General features: G+C 37.7%; 2 protein-coding genes and 1 pseudogene across 9 annotated transcripts in view; 1 reads left to right on the top strand and 2 right to left on the bottom strand.

Annotated features, from left to right (window-relative positions):
* LOC309666487 (zinc finger and SCAN domain-containing protein 5B-like) overlaps nt 1-3,792 on the bottom strand; it is a 40,108-nt pseudogene extending 36,316 nt beyond the window's left edge. Inside the window, exon 1 of the transcript in view lies at nt 3,537-3,792. The product of the transcript in view is annotated as a zinc finger and SCAN domain-containing protein 5B-like (transcript). The remainder of the gene's footprint in view (nt 1-3,536) is intronic.
* TFEC (transcription factor EC) overlaps nt 1-16,511 on the top strand; it is a 688,992-nt gene that overhangs the window by 363,849 nt on the left and 308,632 nt on the right. Inside the window, exon 1 of one of the 5 annotated variants that reach the window (XM_082472379.1) lies at nt 7,424-7,502. The exons of the other annotated variants lie outside the window; for them this stretch is intronic. The gene's annotated coding sequence lies outside the window, so the exon portion shown is untranslated. Of the gene's footprint in view, nt 1-7,423; nt 7,503-16,511 lie in introns of those variants that run through there. 5 annotated transcript variants of the gene reach the window in all.
* TES (testin LIM domain protein) overlaps nt 11,034-16,511 on the bottom strand; it is a 45,045-nt gene continuing 39,567 nt past the window's right edge. For all 3 annotated transcript variants that reach the window (XM_082472388.1, XM_082472386.1, XM_082472387.1), the window contains one exon: nt 11,034-12,313. In XM_082472388.1, coding sequence (XP_082328514.1) covers nt 12,125-12,313 — 189 coding nt within the window. In that variant the 3' untranslated portion in view covers nt 11,034-12,124. The remainder of the gene's footprint in view (nt 12,314-16,511) is intronic.

The raw sequence follows: 16,511 nt of genomic DNA, 5'->3' as shown, positions 1-16,511 counted from the left end.
TTATTCATTCCCCTTTTCTCACATCACTTACCTTTACTTGGAAATACATGTTACAAGGTATATGAGCAAAATAACTTGACTCATTTCTTTGAATATTAATCAAAGTCAGCAGGTATCAGACTTATTTCCATTTATAAGATTTGTGAATTAAGAAGGTATAATCATTTTATTGCCTAGTAACCAGAGAAAACTTTGTGACATATGTGCATTTTACATTTCTGAAACATGATTTATTCTCTATAGTTTGGGAGAATATGTGAGTTTGATACATTTAGCTTTTAGGGCAAATTCTAAGCTTATAGCCACACATTTCCCAGTTTTTCTGTTCATTCAAAATGCCTTTACCAGTCTTTTTTTTTTCATTTAAGATATTTGCATACTTAGTGCAATCTAAGAAGAAAATAAAAGATTTGGTTAGTACAGTGTATCTAGTTTCTTTGAAATGAAATTTAGAACTGGATAGCTAGTCACAATTCGTTTTGCCAGGTAAGTGCATGTTGCTGATAAGTAAACCCATTTTCTTTAACATAACGTAAACAGGTGATGACAGGTGGTGGGAAAGTGTTCTCACATCTATTCTGACTTTTATAAACACACCTATCTTGTAATATTCTTAGCCTTCGTCTTGCAGTTATAGATGTGATCCATCAGACTTTACATTTGTTCAATAGAATTGATGAAAACTGTTGTCTATGGCAACTGTGTATTCTCAACCACACGCCTTTCCACTTAAGCCCACCAAAGGATGTAATAAAAGTATATTAACTGAACAGGAAAGTTGGGTCGCCTAAAAGGGTCGAGAAATGGACTCCTTCCTAATCAGAGACCTCAGAGCCTGAAAGTGCGCAACTTAGTTCCTGTCCCTTTGGAGACAATGTTAATGGGAATGAACTTTTCCACAGCAGTAGAGACACAGTGTTTTTTCCACATCGCACTCCAATTTTTTGAGAATGTGCTTGAAGTCAGATGTTGAACTAAACTCTAGATTTCTGTCTTCTATTTCAAATACATTCCACACAGATTATGGCACAAGTGAGGGGTATACCACTCAGCCTCCCCACGCACTATGATTCATAAGGAAACCCCTTTTACCGGCTGCCAACAAATCAAGAGCTTGGGAGAGCAGGGTTTGAGAGCGGGCGGATTCAGAGTGAGCTTGGGCTGGGCAGGAACACAGTGTGCATTCCAAGTTGGCAAAAGTTTGCAGTTTACAATTACAAGGCAAGGAGGAGCTGCTGATTTTGAAGAACAGTCAAAGAGGCTAATAAATACTTAGTAAATGAAGCCAAAAATTGAACAGTTCTCTCTGTTTCTCTCTCTTTCTCCCTCTCTCTCTCTCATTTCTCCAATATGTTTTCAAAACTGAGACATTAACTGTAAAATTTCCAAAGTCCCTTATTCATTGTTAATGGGCAAACCACTGTGTTATACTTAGTAATCTCTGCAGCTACACACTGATCCATCCTTAAAATTACAGCTAAACTTACAATGCTGAGCTATGTGGTGGTTTAAATCGGCATTACCATACAAGGCAGCTTTGAATTCCTCATGGTAATCTTTTGTTACTCTTTTTAAGTTTCCCTAGCAGTGCCAAAAGTCTTGAACTTTGTGGAATGAATATAAACTTTATAAACATAAACCTTTGATTCCACTTTGAAATCTGTTAAATAATGCCAAAATTATATTAACAATGTACATTTCAAAATCAAAGGCCTAGATTACTTTGTTTACTTTAACCTTAGAAAACATTTGTTGTTATCTTTGGACGACTGATAATTGGGCATCGCAACAGCTGCTTTCAGGAAGAAGATTATACAACCCAGAAGCGATGCTTGGGCTGCAAAGCTGGCCTGTGTTTCTGGGTTGTTTGCAAATGTCTCAGATATTTAGAAAGTTGTCCCTTTAAAATCCCCAAAACATTTGTTAGAAACAGTTCATAATGTAAGTATGTTTCCCTTGGCACCTCAGCAGGGCAGTTCTTGTTTTCTGCTCAAAATATGAGGGATTTGGTTGAGAAACAGAAAGGGTTTTGTCTTTAGCAGGCTGACATGGGGCTGCTGCTGGCTGCATGGCCCAGAATCAATGTGATGTGGAGCGACTCCTTAAGGAGAGAACACCTTTCTTTAAAGGATGGGCTAATAAAGCTTTTGGAAGATGCAGAGGTGCATGGGAGAAATTCCTGTACAAGGGCAAACAAGCCAAAGAAAACAATTTTTATGTGGTCCTGACATAGTTTATATGAAAGGGAAGAGACATGTACTCACTATGGCAGTATGGTGAGGTAAGAATTCAAACTTTGGGGCCAGATTGCCAGAGTTCGAATTTCAGTTCTTCCCCTTCCTAACTCTGTGACTTGTGCCAAATTACATAATTCCACTGTCCTCAGTTTCCTTATCTGTCAAATGATATAGTAAAAAATACCTACCTGAAAGGTTTGTTGTAAGGATTGAGTGTATATGTATAAAACACTTAGAACAGTGACTAGCTTTGCTGTTCAAAAGAATGTTAAGGCAATTTTAAAAAGGAGAAAGTGACTACAAATGAAATTTGTTAAAAAAAGTTCCAGCCCAAATTTGCTCTCATTTAATAATGCTTGCCCCAACACACACAAGTAAGAAATGTCATTTTAAAGCTTTAAACTCTTCCTTTGGTAAAATCCTTATTAAGTACTCTGAATAAGGCTCTGTGATTATCCCGCAATGAGTTTTTTGCTGGAGATAAGTAATGGAAATTCCTATGTTCATTTTATAAGTGAAGAAGCAAGAATTATTCTCAGTCTTCGATGGGAATACTGAACTCTCCCTCTGGGATAAAACACTTTATGTCAGCAGCTTCGCCTGTAGTGCTTGCTCTGCTTTATGCTGCCATCAGTAGGAATGGGCAGAGAAGAATCCTTAACAAATATTAAATGGTGATGATGAGGATTTCACAATAATTCCCTACAGTTACTTCAAAGATTTTGCAAAACTGCAAAGGGTATTTCCTGATATTGGAAAATGCTGGGTGCAGTGCCATTTGGTGGAAAATAGAGTGAGGCATGGAAAATCGATCCAGAATGAAAGTCTTGTACGTTGGTTGCTATGGTCCTATGTTGTCCTCTAGCTTCTCTTCCCGCACCTCCCCCTGCTCCATTTCAAGTCTATTAGCAGAACTTCGTTTGAAAAAAAAGAGAAAATGTGTGTGGAAATAAAATAATGTATGTGTGCCTTTGTTAAGCAGGACTGTCAAAATTCACATACTCCCTTACATATGCTTCAATACTTTGACGGTATTATATAAACTGCAATTAAAGGGAAGTAATGCATCTTAAATTTGAGAAAGAAATGATAAGAAATCGAGTAAATCACTGATTGTGAGATAGTATTAATCGTTGATAAACTGTAAGTTTTGACAAACTCCTGAGCTAATTTCCAGATTTTATCTCTAGTCTTCTGTCTATCACAATGGATTGCTAGTTTGTTTAAGCATCTGTCTCCTTTATGCGATTGTGGACTTCTTGAGGGCAAGGCCTATATTGTACCTAGTTTTATACCTACAGTACTTGGGAACTTGTGGGTTATTAATAAATTCCCCCTCAGTCTTCCCTAAATAAGTGACTTTTATTTCATAGGATTTGGAGAATAAACAAGGCCCTGTATTCTGTATTCTAAGTTCTTTCCCTGAATCTTCAGCAGCATTGAAGGTGTTTCTCACCTTGGCAACTGGAGTGCTGAGGATTCCATTTGTCCAGTGGGAATCAAGAACTGAAGACTCCTCATACGAATATAGGCCTTCCACTTGCTCCAGGACCATGATCCTAACCCATGGAATGTACTGTCTTGAAATACTGCTCATCAGGTTTTCTGAATCTAGATTATTATAAATGTTTCTGATGTTTATAAACTCTACAGATGGAGTTTATGGATTTACATTTATTGACTGTACATCTGCAGAAATCCTTAAGCAAAGGGAGAGGAAAGGTAGATAAAAGGATGAAAGTTAATATCCCAAGTAATGCATTTATATAAGTAACATTTTGTAGTATCTGGAGCAAATTTACATGTTTTGTAAGAATGCTCCTTTGTGTATAATATTATGTATTATGTATAATAATGCAGAAAGGAGAATTCTTGCAAAACATGTATATAATAATTCTGTTCAATAGGTGTTACAGATATCATGGCTGCATAGCAAATTACCCCCTAATTTTGTGACATCAAACAACCATTCATTATGCTCATGGGTTCTATGGGTTTTATGGTTCCAGAATTTGGTCAGGACACATGGGTTTAGCTTTTCTCTGCTGATGTCAGGGTTTCAGCTGGAAGACTCAAACTGGGGACTGGAATTATTTGAAGAATCATTCACTCATGTTTCTGGTAGTTGATGTTGGCATTGGGCTGGGAGCCTTAGTTCCTCTCCACATGGGCCTCTCCACATGGACTGAGTGGGCTCTTTTTGGTTTCCTCACACTATGGTGACTAGGCACAACCCTTGAGACAGAGAGCCTGGAGAGGTCATATCACTTGTTATGACCTAGCCTAGGAAGGCATGCATGCCACATTTTATTCATCCAGGTAGTCACAAGGTCCTGCTCAGGTTCAAGGGGAGGGAAGATAAGACTCCAGATGGTGAGTGGCAAGGTTCTGGAAGAGCATATGGGACCAGAATTATTACCACAGCTATTTTTCAAAATGCAGTCTGCCACATAGGGATGATATTCTCATTTTATAGAGGAGAAACTGAGACAAAGTTTAAGTGGCTGTTCAGAACTTGCAATGCCTATTGTGGAAGTACCAAAACTGTCAGTATAATTTTTACTTTTTCAAGAGAAAAGATACTAAACTTGTCATAATTTTACCCTGGAAAAAATAGAGTAACATGGAAATCATTTCAAAAGTATCTTTGACATATAGTCACATTTCATAAGGAAACTCGGGCTCCTTTTTGAAAGTTAATATGAGATGCTAATGTAACTTTTATCCATTGACTTCTTTATCTACATCTGCAGCCACAGGTTTTTCTTGAGCATCAGATTTCAGGTTCTAAACTGTACCCTTCCACCTGCCTCAAGTTCAACATGTTCCAAAGCTAGCCCATCATTTTTCTCTCAACCTAGCTCCTCCATAAGTGGATTTCCCATCTCTGTGGTTGTTACTATCATCCTTCTAATTGGCAGGGCTGGGGCTTCGGAGTTGTCCTTGACTCCTCCCTGTCCTTCTACCCCACTGTGATAGACTCTGTTTTTGCAGTGTTTCTTCTATTTATCCATCCACTCACCTAAGAAAACAGTGAAAATAACTTCTGCTATCAGAGAAGACATTTCAATATCACAGTCACTCTGGGATCATTTCCATTGTCTTCTCTCGGGGACAGGTCTTCATTATTATATTTTATTTTTAAAGATTTAATTTTATTTATTTTTGGCTGCGTTGCGTCTTCGTTGCTGCACGCGGGCTTTCTCTAGTTGCGGTGAGCGGGGGCTACTCTTCATTGCAGTACACGGGCTTCTCGTTGCGGTGGCTTCTCTTGTGGAGCATAGGCTCTAGGCACACGGGCTTCAGTAGTTGTGGCACACGGGCTCAGTAGTTGTGGTGTGTAGGCTCTAGAGCATAGGCTCAGTTGTTGTGGCTCATGGGCTTAGTTGCTCTGTGGCATGTGGGATCTTCCCAGACCAGGGCATGAACCCGTGTCCCCTGCATTGGCAGGCGGATTCTTAACCACTGTGCCAACCAGGGAAGTCCCCTTCATTACTTTAATTTCTGTTTACTTATCTGTCTCTTCCATGAGACTATGGAGAATTGAGAGCAGAAGTCTTGCCTTGTTCACCCCCAGTTCCCCAGCATCCCAATATAACACATGACCTAGTCAAGGAATGTTTGTAGAATGAGTAAAACGTCTGCTTTATTTATCTGTATTAGTTAGGAAAGGTTAACGCCTATGACAAACAAACCTAATCTCAGTGGCTTAAAACAGTAAAAGCTTGTTTCTTGCTCACATATGTTCCAGTGTGCATGTCCAAGGGCCTTCTTTATTTCTTGGCTCCACCATCTTCTAGGGGATCTTGAGTTTTAATGGCCAAGCCTAGAAGGGGACTACATTACTTTTGTTCATGTTCTATTGGACAAAACTCAATCACAACTCAATCCATGTTCTATTGGACAAAACTGCATACTGAAGTTTGTGAGCCACTGAGTTAGAATGAGGGTGAGAGGGTGAGACTATCAACAGGAGGGCTTGAAAGGAACTTACAATATCCCTGATGAGAAACAATGAGGTTATCCACTAAAGTGTTGATTATGGTCTTGGAGAGGCAGGCACAGACAGACTGAAATGTGTTTCAGATGGCCAGATAAGTCAGCATGGTAGGGGCTCCAAGGAACAAGTTGTAGGTTGAGAGAGAGAGAGAAATCAAGAGAGTGTGAGGGAGCTTGACAGGGGAAGTAACAATGTCCTGCAGCTTGAAAATGGATTGGGTAGAGTGAGCTGGTGGGTGGAGCAAGCCAAGCAAAATCTAGTAATGTCACCCCAAGGACTTCACAGTGTCTCTTCCTCTGACTCCATGTCATCTCTCGCCACGTAAGTGGCATCCTGCCTAAGAAAGATGCCCCCAAATGATGCCCCTGGCTCATCTCACAGGCCAACAGAAACCCCAAGCATCAGAACTAAACAGCTGCCTGGGCATCCCATACCTTCCAGCTAAAGACTCTGAACTCTAAACCATCATTCACCTTAGTAGTTTTTGTCATTCGCCTACTCAATGGCCATTTCTTCTCTTCCTCTATCAGAACATTAATTTTCTTCTGGGTGGCCATATGCCCAGCTCTCAGGGTATGAATTATGATCGGATAACTCAACCATAGCTACTATTTTCCTTTTCCTCAGATGGGGATAAGCATGTGAACTAGTTTTAGCCAATGAAATGGAAAAGTTAGGTAGGTCTGCTGGGGCCTCCTGGGAAAGATTTTTCTCCTTGTTAAGAAAGTAAAACCTTTTGCCCTCTCTCTGCTTTGTATCTTGGATGCTGTTATGTGAGGGAGTGGTGCTTGAATGAGAGGACAAACCTGAGAATGGAATGCAACACATAGAGGATAGCAGAGCATAGAGATTAAAAAGAGCTTGTTCTGAGTCAAATTTGGGCTAGCCTATGTCTTGTCTTTAAGCTACTCTTAGCTGTGTTACTTACAACCAAAAGCATTCCTAATTACTTATCCTCCTCTAGCAAACTAACCTTGGTATGCCCCTCAGTCCTGTTTGCCCCAGGTATCTAGATTTTTTTTGGCCTCGTTTGGAAACCTGATATCCATTCTTCTTTGCCAATCCCCTAATTTGGCTCTATCCCTTCCTACACTCCCTAACTTTACCTCTATGCTCGCTGAAATTCAACTTCTGTGAACTGCAAACTCCCTTGTACTCTCAACAGCTTCATCTTGCTCCAACTGATTCCTGGTTTTCCGTCCAGACCTTTCAAGCAGAGGCCAGCTACTTTTTCTCCCATATGGGCATTCCACAATGCCTGTGGGGTAGGTATCTATCTTCCTCATTCTCCATTGTTATTTCCACTAATTCCTTTTTGTTTCCTCACAGTCACAGCCCTTTGAAGTATATCTAGTACATGGCCACAGACTTTACCATCCATTTCTACCCTTAGATGCCATCTTCTATCAAATTCCAGGACACTCCTTCATGGGTTTTTTTGTTTTTTGTTTTTAAATGACTTTAGCCTCCGGCTCACTCTTCTCTCCACTGATTTCCCTGTTTTTATTCTTGGTGACTTCAATATATTCATAGATGTCCAACCCACACTTGGGCCTATTATCTCCTAGACTCCTCAAATCCAACAATCTTGTCCTCTGTCCTACTCAGTGTAACTGTGAGGAGGAGAGGATCAGTGGGACTTAGCCAGAAGGTCTCTAGACTCCTAACCCAAGCCTTCCTTTGAACTACTATACCATGATGCCTTCACAGTTAGTCACTACTTATGGGGACAGAAACTTGAATGTCTCTGCATTCAGTAATGGCTGGCTCTAGTAAAGAAAGGTACCAGGGTATAGGTTGTTTTTGCTATTTGTCTGAAGGTCGAGATATCCTGGGGAGAAGTATCATTGAATAAAAATCAATAGCATCCTTCAAAAATGTCAGCATAAAATGCCATTCAAAACAATATAAAAGGTTAATGATACCTTGCTTTGAGGGTTTCAAAATACATTATCATATTAAATAGAAGCTACGATGACATGTTGTCCCCGTGAAGAGAAAAAATAGTTAGCTAAAGCTATTTAAACATGTAGTAAATATATGAAAAAATCTACTACTCAAGCCAGAATGTGTTTCAGGTTGTTTGATCAAAACACATCCATGTACCCCTTTCTTATATGTGACTATTCAGTACAGTCGTCATCAGAGTTGTCATTGAGCACTTAAATCGGGAGACGTCAGGGAGGGGCAGGGCATATCTAGTAAGAATTTGTGGTAAAGTGCTATTTTATGGAGACATTGATGGAGTCATAAGTTTTCCAAGGAATTAAGTGAATAGCCAGAAGACAAGTTCAGATATGCCAGGGCATCTTGGGACAGAGGCTTAATGCTGATTTTGGGCTGTGATGTCTCTTTGGTAACCATGGTGAAGCTGGATGAGCTTAAACACTGCATGTTGAAAATTCCTTAAGAATGAGTCAATAATGAATTTCTTGCCTTTGGTGAAACTGGGCTGAAATACTTCAAAGTCAGATTTGGAAATATGTGCTTGAAGACTTCAGAGTCACAGAAGTTTCAGATAGAATTCATTAAAGAAAAAACAACCCTCATTTCCAAAAAATTTTAAAAAATAAAAAAAGATATCATACCAAAAAGTATGATGACTACAATCTCTTAAGCAACTTGTATTTCTTAAAGGGATTGGATAACCAAATCCACTGATTTCTCAAAATTACAACTGTATTCAAAGGTTAAGAGCAAAATCCTTCTGCTTAGAGATGAATAGGCTATGTGCAGATTCTGTGAATGAGTTCATGATTAGTCATTCTAATATGTCTGATTCTTCCAATAAGGATGATAAATGTATTACTTCAATATACTCCAGCAACTGATGTGTCAAAATCTTCTTTTGAACTTCCTGGGTCTCAGGAAAGCAATATCTCCCTTCTCTTTCCTCATCCAACGTTGTTATTCTCAAGTACCCACTGCTGAACAGGGGAATAAGAGAATCAGAAGTCATCATTATACCTTTTAATATCCAAGATGGTGGCTTCTGCAGAAGGGAAAAAGGCATTTCTTTTCTTACTGTCTGTGGTGCCTTTATTGTGGTTCATATTCTGGTATTCTTTTCCTACCTGTTTAGTCCCTTTCAGGGTAAGGGTCTCTCAACTGCTAACAAACATAGACATGTTAGTCAAATGCCTGCTATATTGAGTACAAAAAATGGATAAGCTATATATCTGAAAAATAGAACGTAAATGAGATTTGGATGATAGAAATTTCTATTTATTGACCCCATAGGAAATAAGGAGACCAAAAGTTTATTCTTCATTATCTATTTTTGAAGAAAAAAATGCACACATTCAGATAGAAATATTTATTACTTTCCTATCTTTTCCCCTTTGCAAAGGAAGGATTTAACTCTGGCGCCAGTACCAAGTAAGCCATTATTTAGAATTGAGGTCAATGCAGAATATAAAATGATGGTGGAAAGTGAGGGGGTGAGCATATCCTATGGGCTAGAGGAAAAATAAAAATTATAGAATCTAGTAACCATCTTACACTCTTGTTAAGTGCTTATAGGACAAAGTATTTGAAAGACCTCTTTAAAAAAAAATAATCTGATTAACAATTAAAAATGGTGCTCATTCTCTTGCATTACATTTCATTACACTTCATTCTGTTGTATTACAAGGCCAAACTAAAACTTAGTCAGGGTAATGAGTCAAAACAAGTGGTTCTGTATTTCTCAGGCAAAGTAGTTTATTCTTCTAGGAAATGCCTAATATACATACAATCAGTGTCTCAGGTAGTAAGTGATGGATTTAGCCAAATTTCTTGAGCCTCTATATCTCCAAAACAGCCTGATTCAATCTCAGCCACCGGAGAGTGCAGGCTGCGCAGGCAGACATGTGGAGTAGGCCTGTTAGCATGCAGAGAAATTTTTTCAATTTATTCCCACTTAGCCATGTTTGGGAAAATTAAGTTGTTCACCTTTGTGGAAAAGATGGAAATATATCTGTTGCCATTTGAGATAAAGGTAAAAGAGAGAAAGCATAAAGTGATATTTAAAGACAATGATGGATATCTGTGATATTAGCATTTAAAATTGTATGCAGGATTAGATTACTTCTTAGATAAGGTGGTGGGTTCAAGACACTTTTTTCATGGCTGGGGAAGGCATAGTGCAGAGGGAATAAATGCAGATCTCTGTATGTTAGTGAGTGTGGGGTAGGGTGGGGTGGGGGAGTTGGCTATGGAATTTAGGAGAAGCACTATTTATTAGCCAAACAAACATGAGCTGAAAAAAATCAAAATCAAATTATTCTGGGTATGTGTCAGAGAAAAGTGCTACTCCTACTATGACAAATGCTTCAGATTAAGAAAAAAAGAAATCTCATGACCTGCTAATATTAGGAAGAATGAAGTTACAACTATTCCACATTTGTTTCCCTTTTCACAATAGGCTGCCATGAAAAAATTCTTAGAAAACCAAACAAACAGAGTTGCAATTTGAGTATAAGAGTAATACTTGTTAGACTTACCTCAAGAAAATATAGCTTTCCCAAACTTCAATTAAAATGACATTTCTTTTTTTTTTTCTGAAAGAAAAAACTCCTGCATGACTTGAAAACCAACAATTTAAATGCTTTCATTTATTATAAAGTTTCATAAAATGTATCCCTTCACCATAATGAAAAGCCTAGTTTCTGTCCTGTTTTGTCAGAAGTAGCCTTTATGTGAGGGGTTATTTTTTTATGCTTGGAAACACCGCCCCCTGCTGTAACAAATGCTTAATTGCAGAAGGATTTTTTTGCTCTGAAATGAAAAGGATACAAAGAATAAAGATACAAGTATTAAAGTGAAAGAGACTTTATTTTGAATAATAATATTCATTCCATTGATATTCACATATCATTCATTCCATTTAATTTTCATAGTGCATAGCTATGTATGGAAGTAGATAAGGAAGAATTAACATTAGAAATATCTAAGGATGGAAGTATAGAGGCAAAGAAGGCATTTGATATATACCCATGAAAAGGCATCATAGGACAGTATCCATTAGAAGAGAAAGAAAACCATGCAAAATGTCTATCCAAACCACAGCAGGCAAGTGCAAACAGTACAAGTTATAGTTTCTTGGATACAAAATGTACGCATGTTCTTTGGATTGAAAGCATAATATAAATGAGTGGCTTGGCTTTTACGTCCAAGCCAAAAATCATCTATAGAATTAAAAAGTGTGGATGCCACATGTGACAATAAAATATTCAAGGCCACAGATGGAGGTCATCAGCTTACAAAGAGAATACTGAGAGGCAGAGCAAATAAAAAAAATAGAGATATGCGATAAAGCCATCTCTGCCTAAGTTAGGAAATAGCAAATGCATAGGCATTAAAATGATAACGGCTCTTCATACTATGCTGCATTTCTATTTTCTCTGTCAAAAGAATTCATTGTGTATCGCTACAAAATTCAGTGAATAAGATGAGGCAATAAACGTAGGACCTTGGCATTAGGGCAAGTTTAATTTCCTTTTCATTTTATACAAGAAGTGAAGAAGAATATAGAACATGAAATGCTCATCTTTCCATTCAAATACTAACTTTTAAGTGTTTCATATATACTGTGTTTGGCACAAAGGGGGCAGGAATATGAAGAATGATTAAACCCAAGCTTCCAACTCAAAAGATTTTACATCTGGAAAGCCAAGAAAAGGTAAAACTCCTCTTTACCATTTTTAAAATCAAATGCTTAAAGCAGGTTTTAAAAATTGATATGAAAAATTTGATAAGGAAAAACATCAAAGAAAGATACTGAACAAAATCTCCTGGTTTCCTTTATAGTTTGTTTTTTTCCTTTTGTTTTTCCAAATTGCATTTTACAGTAGAAATGCAGAGCACTTTGGTTAGCTATGGCTCAATATTGCTTGGTACTATCCTCTTAAGACATCATCTTCTTACACTCCACTGAACAGAAAACCATCCCTTCTACCGGCATGAACTTCTGCCCAATGAGACACTTGCTGCAGCAGGAGCACAGGAAGCACTCTGTGGACGCGTGCCAGCTGAAGTTGTTATAGGTCACCCGCTGCACTTCGGGATCAATGGCATTGTGGCATCCTTGACATACCTGTTAAGTCAATTATACAAAGAAGAGAATAAGATGAGAGATCTAACTGTGATGGTAACATTTTCACGTTAGAACAAACTCAGCGCATTGCTTCAGATGGCAGATTAAACTAAGAATGACAACCTCAGAGATATACAACTGAGAATGACCTTCTTCTCGTTAACCTTCATAGCCAACAATTGTTAATGGGGGTCTATATGTGGAACACTGTGAGAAATAACAGGTGAAGTCCAAACAAGACTCAGTGCTTGCAAGATATCCCCATGGCAAAAAGTCTTGATGGCAAGTTCCAAAGCAGTGCGTTTGGTTCTAGTGTATTCTATTAGATTGTACATTAGCAATTATTTAAAAAAAAGTTTTATGATTTTTTCTATACTACCAAATGCTGACAAGGATGTGGAATGATAAGAACTCTCATTCATTGCTGGTGGAAATGCAAAATGGTTCAGCTAATTTGGAAGACAGCTTGGCAGTTTCTTAAAATTAAACTTACTCTTATCATACAATCCAACAATCATGCTCCTTGGTGTTTACCCAAATGAGTTGAAAACTTATGTCCACATGAAAACCTGCACATGGATGCTTTATTTGTAATTGCCAAAACTTGGAAGATGTCCACCAGTGGGTAAATGGATAAATAAACTATGGTACATTCATACAATTCAGAGCTAAAAAGAAATGAACTGTCAAGCTATGGAGGAACCTTAAATGCACATTACTAAGTTAAAGAAGCCAATCTGGGAAGGCTACATACTGTATGATTCCAACTATATGACACTCTAGCAAAGGCAAAACTATGGAGAAAATAAAAAGATCAGTGGTTGCCAGGGGTAGGGAGTAGGGGACAAGGAGGTAGGAGAGATGAACAGGCAGAGCACAGAGGGCTTATAGGCCAGTGAAAATATTCTGTATGATACTGCAACGATGGATATATGTCATTTGTCCATTCTATACATTTGTCCAAACCCATGGAATACACAACATCAACAGTGAACCCTAAGGTAAACTGTGGACTTTGGGTCATTATGATATTTCCATGTAGATTCACCCTTGTTAAAAAACGTACCACTCTGGTGAGTGAGGTGGATAATGCTCAAGGTGACGCATGTGAGGGGAGTAGGGAGGATACGGGAAATCTCTGTATCTCCTTAACAATTTTGTTGTAAACCTAAAACTTCTCTAAAAAATAGGCTTTAAAAAAAGAGAGATTTTTCCTCACTCACTAAAGCTTTGAAGTGGTAATTTTACCAGTCTTACCTATGACACATGAGATTATTAACACCACTAATTTCTAGACAGTAGTAAATGAAAATCATGTTCAAAGTAATTAAGGACTCAGTCAAAAAATACTGACAGTGTTTGAGAATAACTAGTTTGCACTATAAATATAACTTGTAGTTAACTGGCTTCTTTCATGTCATAATTTATGTATAATCTAATATCATGGAACATTAACACTTACATTCCATATACCATTCAGTGTACATGTATGTTATGTACAAATAAATATATGACATACACACATCTACACCCACAAACACACATAATTTTCTTCTTTAGCTGGACATGTATAGAAAGAAAATAAATGAATAACTGGCAATATTACAGCAGAAAACAAAACTACCCAGTTGAGAGCTCCAAAACACTAGATAGTTCATATGCCTTCTTGTTTATATGTATTATAAATCAATGTGTCTAAAGTTTTTGTTTTAAATATTTTATAACAAAGGAGGAAACCAACAAGATTGTCCAGCATTACATCAAAGTGACTCATCTTCCACACCCTTCCTGGTCTCTTAATGTGATTGTCAGGAATTCCTGAGAGATGAGGGTGGGTGGGTTGAGGAAGGTCATTTAGCCTGAGCCTTCTTACTTGAAAAGACCTGAAAGTGTGGCTGCCACTCAGTGGGTGAACTGGCTTAGGGTGTGAAGTGAGGCCTTGTTATAAATATGCACTTCAGACCTGCAATATACTTTCCATATTTTTTAGAACTACAAGGCTTCTAATTACAGAGATTGTAGCTCCTTAATTCACAGGTTATGTCAACCCAATCTTCCCTGAGAAGCAAGGGAGATACTCTCTTTGCATGATCGATCCACTATTCCTGAATACAACAAAAATGAGTGTTTTGATTACAAACATACTCCTAATTTGTAGCTGCACCATGCAAGCAATTGCTTTTGTATATATTCATTTTTTATAGCTTTGTAATTCATTTAGAATGTTGCCCTTTGTTGTTTTCTATATTTCATATTAATTTTTCAATATTTTAAAACTTGTTTGTATACAATACACACATTTCACACTCAATTTTTTGTTCCCTTGATTTTAGACCATGATCTACCTTCTTTATCTCAGCCCTCTCATAATGTTTGTAGATCTTTTTATAATCTTTCAAAACTCACATTTTCATTTGCAATTAAAAAAAAAGTGATAACTACTGTTCAACTGCACATAAAATTAAGGAAATTGTTTTGGTAAAAAAAAATAATTAGCACACTGAATGGTATAGGAATTTAGGGTTTGTGGGCTTCATGAAATTTAGTTTTATTAATAATTTGATTGCCATTCATCCCAAAGTCTGACATGATCCCAGGTAAAAACTACTGATCCCTCGTTCTTCATAAATCTGAAAGCTGCCCAGGTCCCAACCAAAGGTCTGGAGACTCCAGGACCAGTCAGGGAGATGATGTACTTCACCACTTTCTGCTTGGCATTAGATTTTTCCTGGATTCTTAATTAAACCGCTAATAATTCAATAAGTTCTTATTTCCTTCAATCTCTCCTACTTTTTATTTATTTGTATACACAATATAAAATTGATGACACTTGTTGTAATGTGCTCTCTAGCAGGAGGATCCTGTGAAATCTCAGAGATGTGAATTCTGGGGGTGGCCATTTGAGACTAGAATTCCAGAGACCATGCAGAGACAAACTAAGTGTATTTATCATTTTCCTCCTTCCAGGTTAATTTTTTCCTCAGAAAAGCCCTGTTTTGAATTGAGTTCTTGGCTTCAGGTCTAAAAATAATTTGTATTCTCACTTCTTTTTTTTTTTCTTTTTAAGATTAAAAGATCTAAGCAGATCAATGCCCTGAACTAGATAATCTTCAAATTTTTATATCATTTAGCATGTTGCATGGGTACCTCTCTTTGCTATCAGCTAAGGTTTATTCAGGTGATGGATAGATATGTTCATTTTAATATTAAGCAAATGGCAATAGTGTATCTTACTGAGAAAGTAAACCTTCTAAAAGAAATCATGCCATATTATAAAGCTAAATAATTTAGAGATTCTCTCATCCTCTTTTTAATCATATCTGCGGTTATTCCTCTCCAATGATTATTGCAATGCAATGGAGAGAAGCTTGTAACAATAAAGGAGCTTCATCTGTTTAAAGCTTTATTCTATAAATATCTGAGTACCTACAGTGTTGTTCTAGTGTTGGAAATAGAACAGAAAAAAAGCAGACAAAATCCCTGCCCTCATGGAGTTTACATTCTAGTCCTTGAGACCAAGGTAACATACCCCTGTAATGTGTAAAATGCACATTATGATAATTCTCTTCTGTAGAGAAATTGTTGCAACAACATTTAGAGAAGCGTTTTTTTTTTTAGCTAAATGACGTATCAGGCCATATGATGATTCAACATCTTATCCCCAGGTATAAGGAAGGTCCATGTTGACCCCCAAAGCAAATGAGAAATGTTAAAACACAAGTCAGTCACTCAAACATTTCCTAAGTGCAAACATTGAGGGTATGGAAATAAAGAGGCAAGCTCTATCCTCCAGCTGTTTACAGTCTGGTGGAAGAGACAGATGAATGATATTAACAATTACACACACGTGGGCAAGCACACACAGAGAGAGCCCTGTGGGAAGAGAGGCATCCAGCCTAGCCAGAGAGAAAGGCGTGGAGCTTGGGGTAGGGAATCAGGAAAGGTGTTCTGAAAAAAGTTAAGCCTAAACTGAGTCTGGAGCATTGTGCAGGCACAGTCAGGTAAAACAGGGAGGGAATTCCCTGGCGGTCTAGTGATTAGGACCCAGCGCTTTCACTGCCGGGGGTCTGGGTTTGACTCCTGGTTGGGGAGCTAAGATCTGATAAGCTGTGTGGTGTGGCCAAAAAAAAAAATTATAAATAAATAAATAAATAAGTTAGAAAAACAACAGGGAATAGGACATATCAGACAAAGGAAT

This window comes from Balaenoptera physalus (assembly GCF_965194825.1).
Source record: "Balaenoptera physalus genome assembly, chromosome: 8".
NCBI classification, from domain to species: domain Eukaryota; kingdom Metazoa; phylum Chordata; class Mammalia; order Artiodactyla; family Balaenopteridae; genus Balaenoptera; species Balaenoptera physalus.
The sequence above is the reverse complement of the archived record's forward strand: the minus strand, read 5'-3'. Positions and strand labels throughout refer to the sequence as shown.